The following is a 23,507-nucleotide window of genomic DNA, read 5'->3' as shown; positions in this document are numbered from 1 at the left end:
GGATTCATTTTGATATATGGCAAAACCAATACAATATTGTAAAGTTAAAAAATAAAAGAAAAAAAAAAGAAATAAAATTAAAATAAAAAAATAAATGAAAGCATTCAAATCATATAATAATAAATAAAATCATGGGTAAATATTTTTGTTATTGTTCAGCTGCTCAGTAGTATCCAATTCTTTGTACTCCATGGACTGCAACACACCAGACTTCCCCTTCCTACACTACCTCCCAGAGTTTGCTCAAACTCATGTCTATTGAGGCAATGATGCCATCCAACCATCTCATCCTGTCTCCCCCTTTTCCTTCTGCACTAAATTTTTACAGCATCAGGGTCTTTTCCAATGAGTCAGCTCTTCACATCAAGTGGCCAAAGTACTGGAGCTCCAGTTTCAGCATCAGTCCTTCAAATGAATATTCCAATGAATATTCAGGAAATGAGTATTCCTTTTAGGATTCACTGGTTTGTTCTCCTTGCTGTCCAAAGGACTCTCAAGAGTCTTCTCCAGCACCACAGTTCAAAAGCATCAATTCTGTGGCGCTTAGCCTTCCTTATGGTCCAACTCTCACACCCACATATGGCTACTGGAAAAACCACAGCTTTGACTAGATGGACCTTTGTCAGCAAAGTGATATTTCTGCTTGTATAATACACTGTTAAGGTTTGTCATAGCTTTTCTTCCAAGAAGCAAGCGTCTTTTAATTTCATAGCTACATTTACTGTCCACACTGATTTTGGAGCCTAGGAACATGGGCTGATTCCATTGTTCCACCGTCCATTTGCCATGAAGTGATGGGACCAGATGCCATGATCTTAGCTTTCTGAATGCTGAGTTTTAAGCCAGGTGTTTAACTTTCTTCTTTCACCTTCATCAAGAAGGTCTTTAGTTCGTCTTTACTTTCTGTCATTAGGGTGATGTCATCTGCATGTCTGAGGTTATTAATATTTCTCCCAGCAATCTTGATTCCAGCTTGTGCTTCATCCAGCCCAGCATTTCTCATGATGTACTCTGCATATAAGTTAAATAAGCAGGGTGACAATATATAGCCTTGATGTACTCCTTTCCCGATTTGGAACCAGTCCATTGTTCCATGTTCATGTTGCTTCTTGACCTGAATACAGGTTTCTCAGGAACCAGGTAAGGTGGTCTGGTATTCCCATCTCCTGAAGAATTTTCCAGTTTGTTGTGATCCACACAGTCAAAGGCTTTAGCATAGTCAATGAAGCAGAAACAGATATTTTTATGGAATTCCCTTGCTTTTTCTATGATCCAACAAATGTTGGCAATTTGATCTCTGGTTCCTCTGCCTTTTCTATATCTAGCTTGTACATCTGGAAGTTCTTGGTTCACACACTATTGAAGCCTAGCTTGAAGGGTTTTGAGCATTACCCTACTAGCATGTGAAACGAGCACAACTGTGCGGTAGTTTGGACATTCTTTGGCATTGCCCTTCTTTGGGACTAAAATGCTAAACACACCCTAAAACTAGAATATAGAGAAAAAAATTAGATAAATTTCACTATATAAACATTTAAAAATTTGGAATGGCATAAAAAAAAGGTCAAACTGGGAAAAATATTTCAAATGACACTACTATTTTTTCTTAGATGATTTTGATTGTTTATCACTTTAGTTCATTAATTTAATACTTTAAAAAATATTTATTGAGCCTCATCTTCCATGTATAAGAGAGTGTCAGCCAATTAGAACATCAAAATAACCAGGACAGACAAGGTCCTTGTCTTCATGAAGCTTACACTCTAGGGACATTGCTGCTACTAAGTCACTTCAGTCATGTCTGACTCTGTGCGACCACACAGATGGCAGCCCACCAGGCTCCCCAGTCCCTGGGATTCTCCAGGCAAGAACACTGGAGTGGGTTGTTGCCATTTCCTTCTCCAATGCATGAAAGTGAAAGTGAAGTCGCTCAGTCGTGTCCGACTCTTAGTGACCCCATGGACTGGAGCCTACCAGGCTCCTCCATCCATGGGATTTTCCAGGCAAGAGTACTGGAGTGGGATGCCACTGCCTTCTCTGCTAGGGACGTTAGGGGAAAGCAAAGGTTACTCTCCTATGTTGGGTGGTCAGGCCTTTCTAGTAAGTTACCATTTCTGAAGGAAGTAAAGAATCAAGTCATACAGGAAGAGTTTTCCAGGCAAAGGAAACAGCAAGCACAAAGAATATGTGCTGGTGCATATAAGAAACAAAAAAAGCACGCATAAGCTCCACATGGCAAGAAATCTGCTCACTGCTGTAGCTCTATTATTTAAAATGATGCCTGGTATTTGTTGACATTGATAAATATTTATTGAAGGAATGAATGAAATGTGGCTGGAGCAGAATGAACAAGGCAGAAGAGAACTGCAGATGAAGCCAAAGAAGTCACATGGTGTGATTGTAGATCATGTAAAACACTGTAGCCATGGGAAGAATTTAGCCCTTTACTGTGAGTGAGATGGAAAGCCTCTATCGGGGTATGAGCAAAGCATGATCTGACTTTCCCTATCAAAGGATCACTCCAGGTACTGTGCAGAGAACAGAGTACACGATAGAAGCAGGGAGACAGTTAAGAGCCTTCTGCAATAGTCCAATGGAACAGAAGGGAAATCATTTGAGAATCTTATGAAGGTAAAGTCAAGGGGTTTTCTAAGATGTTAGATGGAAATATGAGAGACAGGTAATTCAAAGGCTGAACATGGAGAATACATCTTTCTTTAAAGAAATCCCAATAATAGGTATACAACAGTCACTAAGAAACACCTCCTTTTTATACCTTTTCTGTTTTATTCCAAAGCAATAGATTTTCATTTAAAATTCCTTAGTACATAAAAAGCAAAGAGGCAAAAACGAAAATGAAAAACTATAATCTCACCATGCAAAGAGGAACACTATCATTTATTTTAAAAAGGTGTGTTTGCACGTGTTTAATTTCTAAATGGAATTATATCCTTGGAACTGTAACCTCTTTTTTTTCCCCCAAATAAAAATATGCTGGGAACATCGCTCCATGTCAATGTTTCCTTTTATCATTACATGACTTAATGACTGTAAAGACAATGCTGCAAATTTAGAGTGAGTGAAGTCGCTCAGTCATGTCTGACTCTTTGCGACCCCGTGAACTGTAGCCTACCAGGCTCCTCCATCCATGCGATTTTCCAGGCAAGAATACCGGAGTGGGTTGCCATTTCCTTCTCCAGGAGATCTTCCCGACCCAGGGATTGAACCCAGGTCTCCCGCATTGTAGGCAGATGCTTTACTGTCTGAGCCAGCTGCAATTTTAGGTTGCTTGCATTTTTCTAAATTGTAAGCATGAAAATAAACTATATTCTTTAGATTAAAAATTGAAAAAAACTGAAGTAAATATGTCACAAATTTTCTACAGAAAAGAAAATCCTAATTGAGAGTCTCAAGCTTTTCCTAGATCAGATATACTGTAGATCACACATATCAGTTTTTACAAAATAACATTTCCTTAGAACTATGTGTCTATGTGTGTGTATACACACATGCATGCGTTTGTGGCAGTAGGGAAGATAGAATACCATATTTTAAATATATTTAATGTTTGGGTCTAGCAAGAGACTTGTTTATAAGGACAGCAGTAACAAGAATATATTTATGGACAAACAAATACACATACCTCTTTAACTTCAAACTTTAGTAGAAGATTAATGAGCTCCTCATTTGGGGCCTCAGGAGCTTTTTTCACATCTGACGCTTTCGTACTTTTACTAGGCTGTATGTCTCCATCCTCAGCATCAAAATACTCATCATCAGATTCTAAAGGAAGAAAACTGACTTGAGAGAATGTCCATCGAAAACTGCGTAAAACACTCAAACCGAAATAGCTCAGAAGTAAACTTCATTTATTAGACAAAGCCTTCATATTCAGAATCATAATACAGCTTCTTTCTAAGTCCCACAAAGTAACTCAACCTGGCATGAGATAATCATATATAAAATCAAATTGCCTTTCTATTTCCTTCTTCAACATTTCTGATTGCTTTTCACTTCAGCTTATTCATTCACTTTTCAATAAAATATTTATTGGATATCATCTATCACATATCAGTCTGTTCTAGCCACTAAGGATACTAGAGTGACCAGGACAGACATTATCCTTGCCTTCATCAAGTTTACATTCCAGTTCTAAATCAAAAAAGATCAGTTAGACCAGAGATAAAGAAAAGACTCAAGTAGAGATCAGGGCCAAAAAAAAGGAGCTTATTTAGAATCTTAAACACTGTCAATCACAAAAACACTTTCATACAAACAAAGAAACTCAGCCATAAATAAAAATAAATGATTTAAAGTCTCACTGTTGGTTAGTAGCACAACTAGAAATAAAACCAAATACTACAACACTTTCACAATTCTTTTGTCAAAACTGTATTTCAATATACTAATTGATAGGTTTTGTTTAATAAAGAACATTTTACTCTCCTTACCTGATTCAATGCCATCCAGCAACAAAGGCGTACCAAGTAGGCCTTTTGTTCTAGTTGATATAATAGGAATTGAGGATACCTAGAAAATAATACAAAAAGTTTTCTAAACATACTAATTTGCCAATGTACATAAATGAGATAAATACTTAAAAAGTAATAGTGAGTGAGAGCTGCAAAGACACATATACAGCACACAAATCTTCCAACAAAGCACACTTCACAATCAACTAACTAATGGTTGGCTGGAGTTTACTTATTATTAAGACTATCACTTGCATTTAAAAGGGCAAAATCATGTATAACTAGTAGGTAAGTTTGCTTATTATTGTGTCATTCAGTTGCTGTCTGTTACAATAGTAACCCTACATCTTCTCCAAGGTTTCTGGAAAATAGTATCAATATTAGTTGGCTATCTCAAACTTCATTTCAAAATACATGGAAGCCCAACATATATTTTATGTTATAAAGATCAATTCCAAGTAAAGTGATCTAGGACTTTTAAGTCTAACACATATGAACACTTTATAATGATCATTATGTTTGGCAATATTTTAAAGATTTCTATGTCTCCAGTTCACTTCAGTCTTTCAGTTGTGTCCAACTCTTTGTGACCCCGTGGACTGCAGTACACCAGGCTTCCCTATCCATCACCAACTCCTGGAGCTTATTCAAACTCATGTCCATCGAGTCGGTGATGCCATCCAACCATCTTATCCTCTGTCATCCCCTTCTCCTCCTGCCTTCAATCTTTCCCAGAATCAGGGTCTATTCAAATGAGTCAGTTCTCATCAGGTGGTCAAAGTATTGGAGTTTCAGCTTCAGCATCAGTCCTTCCACTGAATATTCAGGACTCATTTCCTTTAGGATTGACTGGTTGGATCGCCTTGCTGTCCAAGGGACTCTCAAGAGTCTTCTCCAACACCACAGTTCAAAAGCATCAATTCTTCAGTGCTCAGCTTTCTTTATAGTCCAACTCTCACATACATTCATGACTACTGTAAAAACCACAGCTTTGACTAGCTGGACCTTTGTTGGTAAACTAATGTCTCTGCTTTTTAATATGCTGTCTAGGTTGGTCGTAACTTTTCTTCCAAGGAGCAAGCTTTTTTTAATTTTACGGCTGCAATCAATCATCTGCAGTGATTTTGGAGCGCAAAAAGATAAAGTCTGTCACTGTTTCCACTGTTTCCTCATCTATTTGCCATGAAGTGATGGGACCAGATGCCACGATATTAGTTTTCTGAATGTTGAGTTTTAAGCCAACTTCTTCACTCTCCTCTTTCACTTTCATCAAGAGGCTCTTTAGTTTTTCTTCACTTTCTGCCATAAAGGTGGTGTCATCTGCATATCTGAGGTTATTGATATTTCTCCCGGAAATCTTGATTCCAGCTTCTGCTTCATCCAGCCTAGCATTTCTCATGATGTGCTCTGCATATAAGTTAAACAAGCAGGGTGACAATATACAGCCTCAACGTACTCCTTTCCCAATTTGGAAACAGTCTGTTGTTCCATGTCCAGTTCTAACTGTTGCTTCTTGACCTACATACAGATTTCTCAGGAGGCAGGTCAGGTGGTATGGTATTCCCATCTCTTTCAGAATTTTCCAGTTTGTTGTGATCTGCACGGTCAAAGGCTGGCATAGTCAATAAAGCAGAAGTAGATGTTTTTCTGGAATTCTCTTGCTTTTTTGATGACCCAATGGATGCTGGCAATTTGATCTCTGGCTCCTCTGCCTTTTCTAAATCTAGCTTGAACATCTGGAAGTTCATGGTTCACGTACTGTTGAAGCGTGGCTTGGAGAATTTTGAGCATTACTTTGCTAGAGTGTGAGATGAGTGCAATTGTGCAGTAGTCTGAGCATTCTTTGGCATTACCTTTCTTTGGGATTGAAATGAAAACTGACCTTTTCTAGTCCTGTGGCCAGTGCGGAGTTTTCCAAATTTGCTGGCATGCTGAGTGCAGCACTTTCACAACATCATCTTTTACAATTTAAAATAGCTGAACAGGAATTTCATCACCTCCACCAGCTTTGTTCCTAGTGATGCTTCCTAAGGCCCACTTGACTTCACCTTCCAACATGTCTGGCTCTAGGTGAGTGATCACACCATCGTGGTTATCTGGGTCATGAAGATCTTTTTTATATTGTTCTTCTATGTATTGTTGCCACTTCTTCTTATGATCTGCTTCTCTTAGGTCCATACCATTTCTGTGCTTTATTGCACCCAATTTTGCATGAAATTTTCCCTTGATATCTCTAATTTTCCTGAAGTGATCTCTAGTCTTTCCCATTCTATTGGTTTCCTCTATTTCTTTGCACTGATCACTGAGGAAGGCTTTCTTATCTTTCTTGCTATTCTTTGGAACGCTGCATTCAAATGGGTATATCTTTCCTTTTCTCCTTTGCCTTTCACGTCTTTTCTTTTCTCAGCAATTTGTAAGGCCTCAGACAACCATGTCTGGTTTCTACGTCTACTTTTACTTAAAACACATTTCCTAAAAGTGAAGAACATTTTTCTTTTCATCTATGTATCTTTGTTTCCGTTATTCCCTACAAGAGACTTTATACCATCACTCCAAAACAGTAGCAACCAAAGGCTAGTCTTTATTTATTTACTCAGTGTACAGAATCAACTACAATAAACCCCCCAAAAATATCACATAAATGAAACTGGCTGTAAACAATACTGAAAAACAAAACAGCTCACAAAAAGATGAAAAAAACTCACCATATATAAAGATGTAAAGATATTTAGAATTTTTATTATCTCTATTTACCTGTTTCTCTGGAGACTGTGCAGATGATTTCTGTGGCAAGGGTATACTGTTAATCAAACATAGCACATCTTTCATCTTCTGGTCAGAAATTCTCACATGCATCAAAGGAAGCCCTCCGGATACTTTAAATCTAAAAACATAATTAAACTCTAAGGTTTCAAGGTCCAGCTTCTCTATACTATGGAAGAGGGAAGGGAGTGGAGAGGAGATTACCTTGTGGGGTCAAAGTTACCTTGGATATGTTTTAATATAATTACATTAATGTCTCAACACTGTCAGGGAATAGGAAGTTCTATGTAAGCCAAGTTTTGTATCCTTCTTAAGCAGCTAAACTATCTTAAGCAAAACTTATTTTTTAGGAAGATATTGTAAACACAAATTGTCTATGTTTTAAAACCTAAAACACTGTATATAACTTATTTGCTGGTGTTAAAGATTTGTCATTCTAAACATCAAAGAGTACCCACCCCATCATTCTCTACCTTCTTACCTCCCTTTAATTAATTTTATAGCATTTGTCAGCACCTGACATAGTATTAAACTTCCCCCAGAAAGAAAACTCCAGGCCCAAGAGGTTTCACTGGCAAATTCTACCAAATGTTTAAGGAGGAAAAAAACACCAATTCTACACAACTTCCCTCCCTGAGGCCTGATACACTGATGCCAAAACAAGAAACTAAGGCACAGGTCAACAGCCCTCATAAACAGAGATGTAAGGTTTTAAAACTTCATGACAAAATTTTAGCAAGCAATTCCAACATTTTAAAAGAATAATACATTACTAAAACAGGTTTATCTAGTAATGAATGGCTGGTTTAACATCCAACTGATAAAGAGTACCAATGAACTACTGATACACCCAACACAAATAAATCTCAAATCAATTATAATGAAAGAAGTCAAAAAAAGAACTGAAATTGTATGATTTTATTTATATAAAAGTCTAGAAAACTCCAACAAACTGGGAGTGTCAGAAAGCAGATCAATGTTTCCTGGAGACCGAGGGGAGAGAAGCTAGCAGGAAGGGATGTGAGGGAGCGAATTCAAAGCAGCACAAAGACTTCTGAGGATGATGGGCGTGTTCATGATCTTGACCATGGAGACGGTTCCATAGAAAAATACTTACATCAAAACTTATCAAAAAGTACGTTTCAAACAGATGCAGCTTATTGAATGTCGATGAGACTTCAATAAGACCGTTCTTAAAAACGCAACAAAAATATATCATAATTATTTACTTAAATTCAAAATTCAGTTTCTACTTTCCATTCCCTTATTCTCAAGATTTCTATGGCTTCATAATCAAAACAGCTTGTAATTTTTAAAGATATTCTTTTTTAATATAGAACCTTGAATTTGATCCATCCAAAAACACATGGTATACATACTGTTGATTCACTTTGCTGCACAGTAGAAACTAACACAACATTATAAAGCAACCATACTCCAATAAAAATTAATAAAATAAAAAATGGATAACCAACTTTTACAGGATGTGAAAGTCCAAATGCTTCTGAAACAAGAGAGGTGATATATAATTCCAATAAACATTTTCTTAAAAATGTATTTCTGCTATAAGATAATCATTATTTTTTGTGCCCTTTAGAAACCTAGCTGTGGTTTCTTAAAATTCAGTAACTGATGCAGAATTATTTCACCTTGTTGATTTTATAATATAAAGGAAACTCATACATTACCTTGCCATTCTAATGTCTTTTTCCACCATTGCTTTGGCCAACTCAACGTGAATATCCATGGGTTGCAATATATGCATAGTAGATGGATGCTGAAATCGACACTCCTTCCAGTTTTCATCTTAAAAAAATGTTTACTTAAATCACTATTTTTATTTATTAAATAATTATTTTAGATTATCAGATGTTCTATGGAAAACTGATCAGAAATAATTTAGAAATATATTCAATAATACTGACTTTTACTTCTTTCAACATACAAGCTAAATGACCTATATTTTTTAATTGACAAAAGTCAAAGACTATGATATACAAATAATTCTAAATATTTATTTGAAGAATTTTTTTTATAACATCTTACATTTTAAAGCTAACAGAGAAAACAATCTAGGAATTTACTGCCTTTGATTCCAGAATTAGAGATCAAGGCTGGGGAGCTGCAGGAAAAGAAAAAGGAGAAAATGGGGTAGGGGGAAGAACAAAGAAGTTTCTGGCAATTATTCTAAAGGAAAAATGAGTTTTATCAAGCAAGATTTTACGACAAGAAAAGAACAATAGTCACTTCTCTTCCAAATAAGAAGGTTGTAAAGACAAACTTCCAATGATTAACAGAACCCTACACATATCTTAATTGATGGCAATAAATAAACTTCTTTTATTGCTTATAATTCAAACAATTACTATTAAGTATATACAAAAGAAAAGGCAGCTTTAATGGTCTGTACAGGTAATTCTCTTCAAGAAATTAATATTCAGGCTCTATCTATAAGACTAAGTACAGCATTATGTATTTATATTTTAATAAATCTCAGCACTCCCACTATTGTATATACTCTGCACATAGAAGCCACGTCCTTTCCTCCAATGACCTTCCACAGAGTGATATATACTCAAGGATATTTTGCAAATATTTATTGCTTCTAGATACTAAAGAAGTATAGAGAACCAGTGATCTTCATTTAAGCAGAAAACACCAAAGCTTTTGGAAAATAAGTTCACTACCTTTAAAGATTATATCCATACTTCTCAAGTATCAAATGTAATACTACTCAAAATAAAAACTAGGCTGATAGTAAAATATTTTAAAAATGAAGGCAGCAAGGAGAAACAACACTGAGACATCCCAAACACACTGGGATAGAGGAACGTGAGCTAAATGCAACTTCTATTTTGTGTTTTACGGGAGTTTTACGTCACATTTAAAAAAAAAATAGGCAGTGACTGGACTTAGATACCAACAGTACTAAGTACCTGAAGATGAACAGCCACCATCTCTATTTGGAATTGTGACAAAGATTTTCACTGAGGGGCTCCTATTTGGTTCTCTTAAGTGACCAGCAGCATACATGTTCAAAACGTCATCAGGGATGATATACATGCGAACATACATATCCATTTACCAAAGCTATTCAACATAATTTCAAGGTCCTGAAAACTGAGCAACAGTTTACCTGCTCTTGCAAAGAGTAGCTGCACACTTTTTATTTCAACGTCAAACTTGTCATATGCCTTATCCATTATTTCTTCCAGAGATGAATTACTGGCCTTCTGCAAACCTTGATCTTTACTGTTAAGCTAAAATGGAGAGAAAGCTTAATTTTTTAACAGAAAAATCTATATATCAACATAAGTTGTTTTCTTAAAGCCTAAATAAAATTAAAATGTTGCTCTTAATGAATTCACATTTTGCTCCAGTTTCTGATAGTTATTAGCAAATATTTTATTTGGAATATACCATATGAGTATACGTCTCTATTATGTTTGGATAACAGGGACTCAGCATGCTGACATTAATTAGAAGATGAGTTACAAGAACTCTCTCTCAATCTGTCTAAACATGCAACAAATCCTGGCTCTCAGGAATCGTCACTACTTGTGGATCAAGTTCCCCTACAGTTCATCTTAAACTCTCCACCATAAAACAGAAGGTTTTATTCCTTCCTTTCCCCACTACATAAATGCATAATTAGGCCATTAGAATTCAGCTCCAATCTCAACTTCCTTTTCCCTCTGCCGAAAGGAATCAAGGATCAATTCAGGACAACAGTTTTTGAAATCTTCACTTTTTCTCAGAAGATTGGAATGCTGGGAGGTTCAACATCCACGCCCTTGGAGTTCTCTTATTCTAATAGTTGTTGTCAGTGATTTAACAAATATATAATCATGTTTGCATAATTTTCTATTCTCAAGATACATAAATGAACAAAGAAAACTATGTAATTGGATTTTAGAAACCCAGGAACGCTTGAAAACTAGAAGTGCATCTTTCTAATTAGGAAAAGACAGCACTAATCCAGCCTTCAATATCAAATCATCCACCATTTCAGAAAATGTAAGGTATTTTTTTTTGAATAGCCACAAAATACATAGAAACTACACAATCTGTGTTAAGCATGACAAAATGCTTAACAAGAAGTAAGTCTGGGTTTAGTTTAAGTGAACTTTGAGAGAAAAACAGCGAACTGTCAGACAGCTAGCTACTAAGCTGAGCAAACACGGGCAGGCAGAAATGTATACACACCTACCCGAAAGGTACCAAAATCTAAGATGAGAAGATCTGACTTTTCATGGTGGAAACCGGTCTGTGGAACTATTAGATAAGAAGGCTTCAGATTTATCCTTAAATCAAGAACTTTTCGGGTTTCAATAATATGTGTAAGTCCTACAAGAAGAAAAGGAAATGATGAAAAACAGCCAAATTTAAATACATTAATATAATCATATCATTAATGAGAAAAAGAATATCACTTGAATAGTATGTTGGTGACGTTCTTTTCACAGATTAGGTCCTCCACTTGGCATGTAAGTTTAAATTACATGTGATCAATGGGAAACAATCACACTGCATAATACAATAAACCTGACACACCTAGTATTTCAGTCAGAGAGTGAAAAATTCATTATTTCTTTAGTTAAGTGGGCTTCCCTGATAGCTCACTTGGTAAAGAATCCGACTGCAATGCAGGAGACCCGGGTTCAATTGCTGGATCGGGAAGATCCGCTGGAGAAGGGATAGGCTACCCACTCCTGGAGAAGGGATAGGCTACCCACTCCAGTATTCTTGGGCTTCCCTTGTGGCTCAGCTGGTAAAGAATCTGCCTGCAATGCAAGAGACCTGGGTTCAATCCCTAGGTTGGGAGGATCTCTTGGAGAAGGAAAAGGCTACCCAGTGCAGTATTCTGGACTGGAGAATTCCATGGACTGTACAGTTCACAGGGTCACAAAGAGTGAGATACGACTAAGCGACTTCCACTTTTCACTTTAGTTAAGTAACCAGATATAGTGGGTAACTTGAACTTAGAGGCCATGATGCACAAAAGTATGTTATCTTTAAAACTCGATTCACACACAGCATGGTGAACAGTCCCTTAAGAACTGAGACAGGGAACTTTTACATTTCAAGTTTACTCTACAGCACGGGTTCCTAAATTGAACAGCTGACAGAATCACCTATGCCCCACATCATTCTCTTTCTCACCCAGTCTGGCAGGTATATTCAAGAAAAAGCTACCTACACTATTTCAAATGTAGTGTTTACATTAGAAGAGAAAAAAATTTTTGAGAGTTGAGATGTTGCTTCTGCATCAAATTCTTTACCTGTAGCAGTTCTCTCTTTAATTTCCTCCAGCTTCATTAATGTAGCTGATGTTATTTGCTCAAGATCCAATCCCCTATTTGACTGAAAGAATTCAACCACTGCATTGATGGTTTTCTGTAAAATCATTGAAAATATAAGCAAGTTATACACAGTATTTTCCATATTATAAATTTTAAAGTTACAGTTTAATTCTAATCAAATCTGGCTCTGAACTGAGACGGCACTTCCAAAGATAAGCTACCCTCCTACATCTTCTTCTGGAGGGAAAGAGAACCTGAAAAAAGGTAATAGGCCAGTTAAGCTTATTGAGAAGGCAACAAAGGTGTGCATATCATTAAGGTGACCTTGACTATGTTTGGTGGTATCATGTCCATGTAGCAATGGGGTATTACTTCTAGTCTTAGCCAGCAGAATGTATACCGCAATTGGATTCCCCTGTGCTCTAAAGTTTAGAAAGGAAATAAGAAAACTGTTCTGCCCTTACCTACATCTAAAACTGCAACTTAAAAATCAGACATTTTGCAAGAAAGAATGAGTACTGGGGACTGGATGTCCAACAGTGCAAATGTACTTAACATTTTTGAACTATACACTTAAAAAATGACTAAGATGGTAAATTATATGTATTTTACCACAATTTAAATTTTTTTAAAAATCAGAGAAAACAGTAAGTTCTGCCTCTGACCCACACTGTGAAATTATTTCCATAACTGTACAGTAAAAATAAGTCAGAGACCTTAAAACACAAAGTGGGCCAACCAACCAGTGATGGAATAATGAACCACAGCCTTCCACGTCTTGGCTAGCTCAGGATGAATTAAGAGAGTCTGGATAAAGACGGAGCTACAGATACAGAACTGGAGCCAGCTGTTTCAATAACACAGAAATGACAACGCTTTTTTCTCATGTGATCAGTATCTAAAATTCTTTTATTTGCTCCTAAAGTTCCTTAAATTGGTTACAAACACTGAGGAGAAAGGGAGAATAAGCCAAAAGAAACTGGAGTAGAAAGTCAGTATATAATTATTTGTGAGTAGTTAGTTGGTATAAAAGCATAGACTTCTTTAAGAATATATTACCATTTTTAAAAAATGTAACACAAGCATAGCTAGTATACCTTACAGTAGGGGAAAAAAAAAATCTGTAGTATATTAAAAATCAAAATTAACTGCTGGGACTTCCCTGGTGGTCCAGAGGTTAAGACTCCACCTTCCATAGCAGGGACTCTGGTTTGATCCCTGGTCAGGGAACTAAGGTCCTACATGCCACGGAGCAGACAGGCTCACACGTCACAACCAAGATTCCACATGCCGCAACTAAGACCCAATGCAGCCAAATAAATAAATATAAAAAACTAAATACGTACTGCCCTTTAAACAAGAAAAAAGTATCACTAAACGGAGCTGCTAGGTAAATAAAGATTAAATATGAAAATGGAAAAACAAGAAACCGTATGTTAGAAGCTTAAGATGTGTTTGATTAAGATTCACTTTCTCCTTGTACTCACAGCATCGTAGATGACCTCCACAGGCTGAGACTGAACAACCAGAGTCTGGTCAGCAGTACTACTCTCTGGATTGGTTTCAAATTCAATTTTAAGCAAGGATGATGCAGTATCGCCAATTGAAGCCACAAGTGATGGTATAATATCTTGTTGTCTCAGACCTGTTATATACCAGTGTTCTAATTTTGCTTCCACTCTACAATCCAATGAGGAAAAAAGAAGTATTACAAATAAGATCCTTTGCAATATAACAGTTTGAAGTACAAATTTCCCTTTAAAAAAAACTCCTTTGAGAATCAGGACCATGTCTATCATCCAGAGTTGAAGTCCAAACTCCTTAGCCTGGCATTTAACTACCCACGGAGTCTGGGATTTTTTTTTTTCCCTGATTTGGTTTATTTTTTTGTTCTCCTAATCCTCATGAAAACCCGCTTTGGCTAGCTTCAAAACACTGCAGAACTGTCACACGAATACATGCTACACTTAATTCATGGGATTCATCTCCCGGTTTCTCCCGGTTTCACATGACCCTAAAGCTGTTCTCCCTCATCCCTGCTCCTGCTGGCCCTTCCAATCAGTTAAGCTAAGTCCCCGTTCTTTGAGACCAGTTATTCCCTTCCACAGCTGAGTTTGTACAGCATTAATCCTAAGGTATTTAACACTGCAGCTCCTTATTACTTCTGAGCTCTGAAATACCGAGCTGGCCAAAAAGTTCATTTGGAGTTTTCCATAATGCATGCATGCTAAGTCACTTCAGTCATGTCCAACTCTATGCAACCCTGTGGACAGCAGCCTGACAGGCTCCTCTGTCCATGGGATTCTCCAGGCAAGAATACTGGACTGGGTTGCCTTGCCCTCTTCCAGGGGATCTTCCCCACCCAGGGATCAAACCCATATCTCTTATGTCTGCTGCACTGGCAGGCAGGCTCTTTACCACTTTTCCCAGCACCACCTGGGAAGCACAAAATATCTTAAGGAAAAACCCAAACAAACTTTTTGGCCAATCCAATTATTATACAGATTTTACGTTAACTTTCTGTATTCCTTCTCTTATCATCTATACCATAAACACCTTGAAAACAAAAAGTTACTATTCTTATGCATAGCCTTCATAGTAACAAATCCATGAACTGAACAGTATACAAGAAATATTTGTGAAGGAAAGAAGCAAGAGAACAAATAATGAGCTTCTCACATAGTTTCATAACAAAACAAACTCAAATAAAATGACCATACTCACATGCTAAACGAAAAAAAACAGAGAGGAATTACTATTAATCAATTTTTTATGCTAACTATACTATATTTTTTTGGCTTGAAGTCACACCTAGAAATAAAAATTGAAATAATATGTTTTTAAAACTTACTTAAGTGCTTGTGCTCCTGGTCGCTGAGATACTTGAGTTCCAAGACCAATTATCTGAATTTTCAGTATTTCTGGAATATTTCTATTTTCTCTTATTGTAATTGAGGTGCTTACTAACTTCAGTGCCACTATATAAGCAACATACTAAATGAAAAAAATTAATGAAAATGGTTAAATTTTAAGAAATTACTTTAATAATTTCTTCATATTTAAAATTGTTAAATTATAAAATGATCTAAAAAACAACATGGTTGGTCTTTGCATCACTATGTTCACCATAAAAAAAAAAGGACATTAGAAAACCCAATAATACAAAATTGCAAAAGATTCAAAATTAACTTCTCTTAGTTTTTAAGGTAATAAAAAATGAAATGATAAAATATTTTGTGGCCTAAATATTCAATTCAGTAGCTTTCAATAAAGTAAATTAATTCAGATCAATCATCTAGCTCAAAAACTGAACAACATTCAAAGAACATCTGCTTAATGACTTTGGAGAGTTAATAAGACATGGAGAAAAATAAATCCTGCTCCCAAAATTGATAGGTCAAGACTAAAGGTAAGACAGATAACCAGAAAGATGATTCTCATCAAACAACACAAGAAGAAAAGGAGGAACACAGAATCTATAAAAGAGTCAGAAAGCAACTGACAAAATGTAAATAATAAATCTTTATCTATCAGTAGTTACTTTAAAAGTAAATGAATTAAATTTTCCAATCAAAAGACAGAAACTGGCAAAATGAATTTAAAAAAAAGATACAATGGTATGCTGCCTACAAGAGACTCACTTTAGCTTTAAAGCCACACACAGACTAAGAGTGAAGAGATGGAGAAAGATATTTCAAGCAAACATTAACCAAAAAACAGGATAGCTATACCTACACCATAAAAAAAACTTTAAATTAAAAATGGTCAGAAAAGACAAAGAAGGTCATTATATAAAGATAAAGGGGTCAAACTATCAAGAAGAGATAACAATTATAAATATATTATGTATCCACTGGAGCACCTAAATATATAAATCTAACAGAACCAAAAGAAATAGACAGCAATATAATATTAACTGGGGACTTCAATACTCCATTCTCAACAAGGGAGAGATCATCCAGACAGAAACAATGAGGAAACAATGGATATGAATAACACTACAAGCCAAGTGGATTTCTCAGACATACATAGAATGTTCCACCGAATAGCAACAGAATATTCTTCTGGAATACACAGAATATTTTCTAGGATAGATCATACACTTAACCATAAAAAAAAAAAAAAAAATTCAAAATATTCAAGAAAGTACACATTATATCAAGTATCTTTCAACCACAATGAAATGAAACTAAAAATCAATAATAAGAACAGTACAAAACTCACAAATACATGGAAATTAAACAACACACTCCTGGATATACTCCTGGATCAAGAAAGAAATCAAAATGGAAAACAAAAACTATTATGAGACAACAAAAATGGGAATACAACATACCAAACTTACTGGGTGCAGCAAAAGCAGTTTTAAGAGGAAAATTTATAGTGATGAATGCCTACATCAAGAAAAAAGAAAGATCTCAAGTAAACAACCTAGCTTCACACCTTAAAGAATTATGAAAGAACAAACTAGGCCCAAAGTTAGAAGAATAAAGGAAATCATAAAGATTACAGCAGAAATAAATGAAATAGAGCATACAATAGAAAATAAAAACACGATGGAGATTAACAAAACTAAGAATTTGTTCTTTGGAAAGAAAAACAGAACTGACAAACTTTAGATAGACTAACAACAAAAAAAGACAACACATAAATAAAATGATAAATTAAAGAAGAGACATAACAACTGATACCATAAAAATACCAAAGATCATAAGTGATTACTATGAACAGCTATCCACCAACAAATTGCAAAATCTAGAAGAAAATGATAAATACTGAGAAACACATAATCTACCAAGAATGAATCATGAAGAAACAGAAAATCTGAATAAACCAATAATGAAGGAGATTGAATGAATAATCAAAGAAAGAAAAGAAGTGAAGTCGCTCAGTCATGTCTGACTTTGCGACCCCATGGACTGTAGCCTACCAGGCTCCTCTGTCCATGAAATTTTCCAGGCAAGAGTGCAGGAGTGGATAAAAAGACCATACACCATAATCAATTAGGATTCCTCTCAAGGATGTGAGGTTGGTTCAACAAATGAAAATAACTTATATAACACATCACATGAATAAAAGGATAAAAATCACATGACTATTTCAATAGGTGAAAAAAAAAAAAAAAAAACCACCATTTGACACAAGTCTACACCCATTCAAAATAACAACTCTCAAGGAATATGGTATAGAAAGAATCAACCTCAGCATGACAAGCCCACAGCTAATATCATACTCAATGTTGAAAGGTAAAAAAGTTCTTGCTCTAAGATTACGAACAAAACAAGGGTGCCCACTCTCACTACTACTATTAAACATAGTATCTGATATGATAGCAAGAGCAATCAGGCAAGAAAAAGAAACAAAATGTATCCAAATTAGAAAGAAAGAAGGAAAAATTCCTGTCTTTGCACATGGTATCCTCTTACATAGAGAAAACCCTTGATTCCATCAAAAAAAGAACTAATGAAAAAATTCAGTAAAGTTGCAGGATACAAAATTAACAAATGAAAGTCAGTTGTGTTTCTTGAGTTATTTGAGAAAAAAAATTTAAGTGATCCCATTTACAACAGCAAAAAAAAAAAAAAAAAAAAAACAATAAAATACTTAGGAATAAACTTAACCAAAGAGCTGAAAGATCTCTACACTGAAAACTAAAAGATAGTCATGAACGAAACTAAAGAAAACATAAACAGAAAAGCTATGTCTTATTTATGGATTCTTAAAATGTACATACTACCCAAAGTAATCTATAGATTCAATGAAATCCCTACGAGACTTCAATGGCATTTTGCATGGAACTACGAGAGACCATGAATAGCAAAAGCAATCTTGAGGGGAAAGAAAACCAAAGCTAGAGGCACAACATGTCCTAATTTCAAACTATATTACAAAGCTACAGAAATCAAAACAGTATGGTGCTAGCATTAGAATAGGCACACAGACCAATAGTACTTAATCAAGAGCACAGACATAAATTCATACACATATGGTCTATTAATATTTGACAAAATAATCAAGAATATTCAACAGGCCAAAGATATTCTTTATTAAATGGTGCTTAAAAAACCTGGATATTCATGTGCAAAAGAATGAAATTGGTCACCTGTCTTACACCACTCACAAAAAAATAACTAGAAACGGATTAATGACTTAAATATAAGACCTAAAACTATAACTCTTAGAAGAAAACATAGAGAAAAAGCTCCTTGGTGGCAATCTTGACAATGATTCAATGGATATGACACTGAGCAGAAGAGAAGCAAAAATAAACAAGCAGGACAACATCAAACTAAAAAGCTTCTGCACAGAAAAAAACAAAATCACAAAATGAAAATGCAATCAACAGAATGGGAGAAAATATTTGTATACCACATACCTGATAAGGGGTTAATAAGACAAATACAAAAGGAACTCATATAACTCAACAGCAAAAGAACAAATAATCCAGTTAAAGGTACAAACTATTATATATAAAATAATAAGCAACAGAGATACATTATATGTCACAGGGAAATATAGTCATTATTTTCTAAGAACTTTAAATGGAGGCTAATCTATAAAAATATTAAATCACTATGATGTACACCTGAAACTAACATAATAGTGTAAATCAACTATACTTCAATTTAAAAAGATTAAGCAATAGCTTTATATGGAGGAAAATACAGTCAATGTACTTTAGGAAAAAAAAAACACAATGAGGTATCCCTTCATACCTCTTAGAATGGCTATCATTCTATGCCAATTTACATTCCCACCCTTGTACACTGTGGGTGGGAATGTAAACTGGTACTGTTGTTGTTTAGTCACTAAGTCATGTCCAACTCTTTTGTGACCTCACAAAAGGTAGCCCACCAGGCTCCTCTGCCCATGGGATTTCCCAGGCAAGAGCACTAGAGTGGGTTGCCATTTCCCTCTCCAAGGGATCTTCCCAACCCAAGGATTAAATCTGAGTCTCCTGCACTGGTAGGAGGATTCCTTACCACTGAGCCACCTGGGAAGCCCACAAATTAGTATCATCAGTATAAAAACCAATGAGGAGGTTTCTCAAAAATTAAATAGAGACATACTACATGACCCAGCAATTCCACATCTGGATATTTACCTGAAGGAAATAAAATCAATATCCCAAAGAGATATGTGCACCCCCACGTTCGCTGCAGCATTATTCACAACAGCCAAGACACTCCAACAGCCTAACTTTCCAAGGACAGATGAAAAAATAAAGAAAATGTGGTATGGATATACATGATGGTATATTATTTAGCCATAAAAAGGAAGGAAATCCTGCAACAACATGCATGTAGCTTGAGGACATTATGCTAAGTGAAGTAAGTCATTTACACGTGGAACCTAAAAAGAAAAGACTCACAAAAACAGAAAATAGACTGTTGGTTACTAGGAACAGGGAGCAGGGTTTGGGGGAAATACATGGAGGCAGTCAAAGCTACAAACTTCCAGTTATCAGATGAATAATTTCTAGGGATGTCATGCAATTTAATGTAACAAATACATAAAAGGCTTCTACAAATCATCAAGAAAAAGACAACCCAATAAGAAACAAGAGACTCAAAAGTCACTTCACAAAAGAAGATATACAAGAAAGTGAAAAACCTCTTCAGTTATCCAAGAAATACAAATTAAAACTACAATGAAATACTATATACTCACCATTTAGAATGGATAAATTTAAAGGACTGATAATGATAAGAGTTGGTAAAGACATGGAATAATGAGAATCCTCATATACTATTGATAGAAATGTTCTCCACATTGGAAAAGTATTTAGCAGAATCTATTAAAGTTAAATATACTCATATCCTATGATACAGCAATTCCATTACAAAGGATTTAATGAGCAGAAAACCTCATATACCCACTAAAAGACATTTACAAGCAGTTAATAGCATAACAACCAAAAAACAGGAACAACCCAAATGCCAATCAACAAAAGTATGAATAAAGTGGTATTTCCAAATGAAAATACCTACACAGCAATGAAAATGAGCAAAATACAACTAGTCAAAGAACAGAGATGGATCTCAAAATAATGCCCTATTGCCAAGGTCCATAAATTAACCTTGATGGTAATTATACAGTTGTGCTTTATGACAAATCCAATGAGCAACACATTTTGATTTTGCTCACTCTTTCATACAGGAGTTCTATTTCACATACACAAGAAAGATAAAATTTTAAAAGACTTAATTACCTCTGCAATAAGTACTTTTTATCAGGTTATTCTCACACTCATTAAAGCAAGTATACCGAAAGTTGGAGACAGTTTTAAATGGTAAGGTCTGACTGAAACATTTAACAAACAGTAAAGCAAAACTTTCACACTGTGGTCCTGGATTAGCATCACCAACTCAATGGACATGAATTTGAGCAAATTCTGGGAAGTCGAGGAGGGCAGAGGAGCCTGGTGTGCTGCAGACCATGAGGTGGCAAAGAGTCGGACATGACTTAGCGACTGAACAACAACAAAGCAGAAACAAATTGCAACATGTTTTTATTAGCTACTCTAAAAATCAATACTTGTTTAATCCAATTCAAGATAGTACAGAAAAATGAAACCACCTGAATAATTACCACCTAAATAATTACCTGCTTGGGTAAAGTTAGGTTGTGGGTGCTCTCACTATAACCAATAGCCGTGAAGAGCTTATCTTTTTCCTCTGGTGTCATAAGGTCATCAATAGCTATAAAAAGACAATATTTTAAGAAATCAACTGCTTCAGTTTTACAGAGACTGTGAATAAAATCAAAACAAATTAACAGGTGGCCTAAATTTATAGACACAAATGCTGAAGCAAAAGCAGCAAAGTAATTTCCTCTAGTATACTATGTTGACTTGTTAAAGATCATGTATTTTGCTTATTTAGGTCAAGAAAATGCAGACATAACATTAAGGCAATTCATGTGTCACATAGAAATTTTACAATTTCCTAAGTATTTTAAAAATTAAGTGAAATATCTAATTAAATATCCATGTAAAAAGTAACAATAAAGAATGCCACATGTGAGATTTTTGAATTTCAATTTTCAAATTTTTACACAAATGACTTTTCTCAAAAATTCAAAGCTTCCTTTTAAATAAACATGGAAATGTTTCATCCTGATATATCTGCTTATATGTTTACTATACTGAGCTACTTTTACTTCAAAATTATTACAGAATAAAATTCAACTAACTAGCTAAAGCAGAATTTATATATTTTTTCCTTACCAGTGTGCAATAAGTCATAAGACTTAGAACTTACTTTCAGGAATCAAAGATTCTTCATCTTTTTTCTTAGATTCCTTCTTACTCCAAAACCCACTAAACCAGCCTCCACGTTTCTCAGCTGTGTCAGTAGACTTTTTCTTCAATTTTTGCCCTGATCGAATCACCTAAAAATTAAAAATCAAAAAATTTAATTAAAGAATAAATGCCCTCTTCACTTTCAGGTCCAGGCAGGTAAGAACAGTGGTTACATTTTTTTTTAACACTACATAAAGTTAAAAGCAGTCAATACAGCTAGTTCCTTCTGAACTGATTCTCAGCATTATCTGGTTAATACAATCTCACTATTAATTACTTTCCACACGTACTGACAGCTTTCTGATGAAGCTGCATTTTGTGAGTGATTCAGATAAAGTTTCAAGTAAAATTCTTCTGAGCAATGTGTTTTCTAAATTTATAAGGTAAGAAGTCAAGAGGAAAGCAGGTTTTTAAAATGAAAAGTTCCCTGAAAGGAAGATACGTGATCTCAAAAATAAAATTTAACAATCCCATTTCATAATCCATACACACTGTTGACTTGCTAACTATGAACATAGTTTGGGGACAGAATATAAATAAAATTAAAAAGTGCTCAAATCTCATTTCATCCTTTCTCAACAAATCTTGGCTTATCTGCTGCTCCTTGTCTTCACCCCTTTTTAGTAAAATACAGATGAATAACTCAAGAGTGGAAAACGAAAGGATAAAAAGAATGAAGGGGTTAAGTAATTTAGACTCTTCTCATTCCCTGAATAAGTAAATAATTTTCCCACTTTAAATTTAAAATATTTTAAATTGGTAGTGAATTGGTAACATACTGCAAGCTTCAGTGTATACCAAAAAGTGAAATAATCCAAAAGCAAAGTTAAAGAAAAGAGCTGAATTATATAGTAAAGAGAATAGTTTGATTAACAACTCAATTTAAACTAAGCTATCTTTGACAAGTAGATATTATATAGGGAAACAGGTTTGTATCTGTCCACAAAATCATTAATGTTTTCCATTATATCTCAGTTGTAACTATCTTTTGTCAAGCTTTATCCATCTTCAAGAGTTAGAAATGCAATGGGTAAAAAAATATATAGCTGGCTGGTTTGTATTCTATATGAAATAATATTTAATTTCTTTGTTCTCCTAGCATAGATTAGTATGCATTTTTATTTTCCACAGTAAAATATATCTATATGAGACCAAAAAGAACTTTTACAATGTGTATAAAACCTAATATGAAGAGGGATGCAGATCCCTTTCACTTTTTCCTAAATACCACCTCTGTTGCCTTCACTTCCCTTCCTTATCTAGCTAAGGGGCCAAGGTAAATAACTTTAGCCAATCCTCAGCCCACATTCTAAACTCTCTGGCCCTGCAGATTTTCTATTATAATGAAAAAGCATCAATTTGGAATGAATCTAATTGTCATCTCTTCATCTACATCCCGCCCTTCTTTAGCTACAACAACTAATTTATCTTCTTCCTTCAATTTTCAAGCAACTGGTAAGTGTTATTAAGAATACCAATTAAATTGAAGCCACTTAATTTAAGGAGGATTGGAATTAACTGTTTCTTCTGGAAAACTACTCCTCTAATTCATAGGAACAATCCACAGCAGTAGCAAATACCTTTTAAAATACTCAGACACTCTCTGACCCACCTTGGGGAATTTGTCCTTAAAAAAATTAGAAATGCTTCGGAAAATGTGACGAC

General features: G+C 35.1%; 1 protein-coding gene across 5 annotated transcripts in view; it reads right to left on the bottom strand.

Annotated features, from left to right (window-relative positions):
• The window catches only part of VPS13C (vacuolar protein sorting 13 homolog C), a 181,570-nt gene that overhangs the window by 101,925 nt on the left and 56,138 nt on the right, over positions 1-23,507 (bottom strand). For all 5 annotated transcript variants that reach the window (XM_027553850.1, XM_027553846.1, XM_027553847.1 and 2 more), the window contains 11 exons: positions 21,802-21,931; positions 21,146-21,240; positions 15,390-15,532; positions 14,026-14,218; positions 12,518-12,632; positions 11,446-11,582; positions 10,372-10,495; positions 8,924-9,041; positions 7,227-7,356; positions 4,452-4,530; positions 3,644-3,783 (listed from right to left, as the gene is read on the bottom strand). In XM_027553850.1, coding sequence (XP_027409651.1) covers positions 3,644-3,783; positions 4,452-4,530; positions 7,227-7,356; positions 8,924-9,041; positions 10,372-10,495; positions 11,446-11,582; positions 12,518-12,632; positions 14,026-14,218; positions 15,390-15,532; positions 21,146-21,240; positions 21,802-21,931 — 1,404 coding nt within the window. The remainder of the gene's footprint in view (positions 1-3,643; positions 3,784-4,451; positions 4,531-7,226; positions 7,357-8,923; positions 9,042-10,371; positions 10,496-11,445; positions 11,583-12,517; positions 12,633-14,025; positions 14,219-15,389; positions 15,533-21,145; positions 21,241-21,801; positions 21,932-23,507) is intronic.

Source organism: Bos indicus x Bos taurus, chromosome 10 (assembly GCF_003369695.1).
Source record: "Bos indicus x Bos taurus breed Angus x Brahman F1 hybrid chromosome 10, Bos_hybrid_MaternalHap_v2.0, whole genome shotgun sequence".
In the NCBI taxonomy this organism is placed as follows: domain Eukaryota; kingdom Metazoa; phylum Chordata; class Mammalia; order Artiodactyla; family Bovidae; genus Bos; species Bos indicus x Bos taurus.
This window is presented reverse-complemented; position numbering and strand designations above follow the sequence as displayed.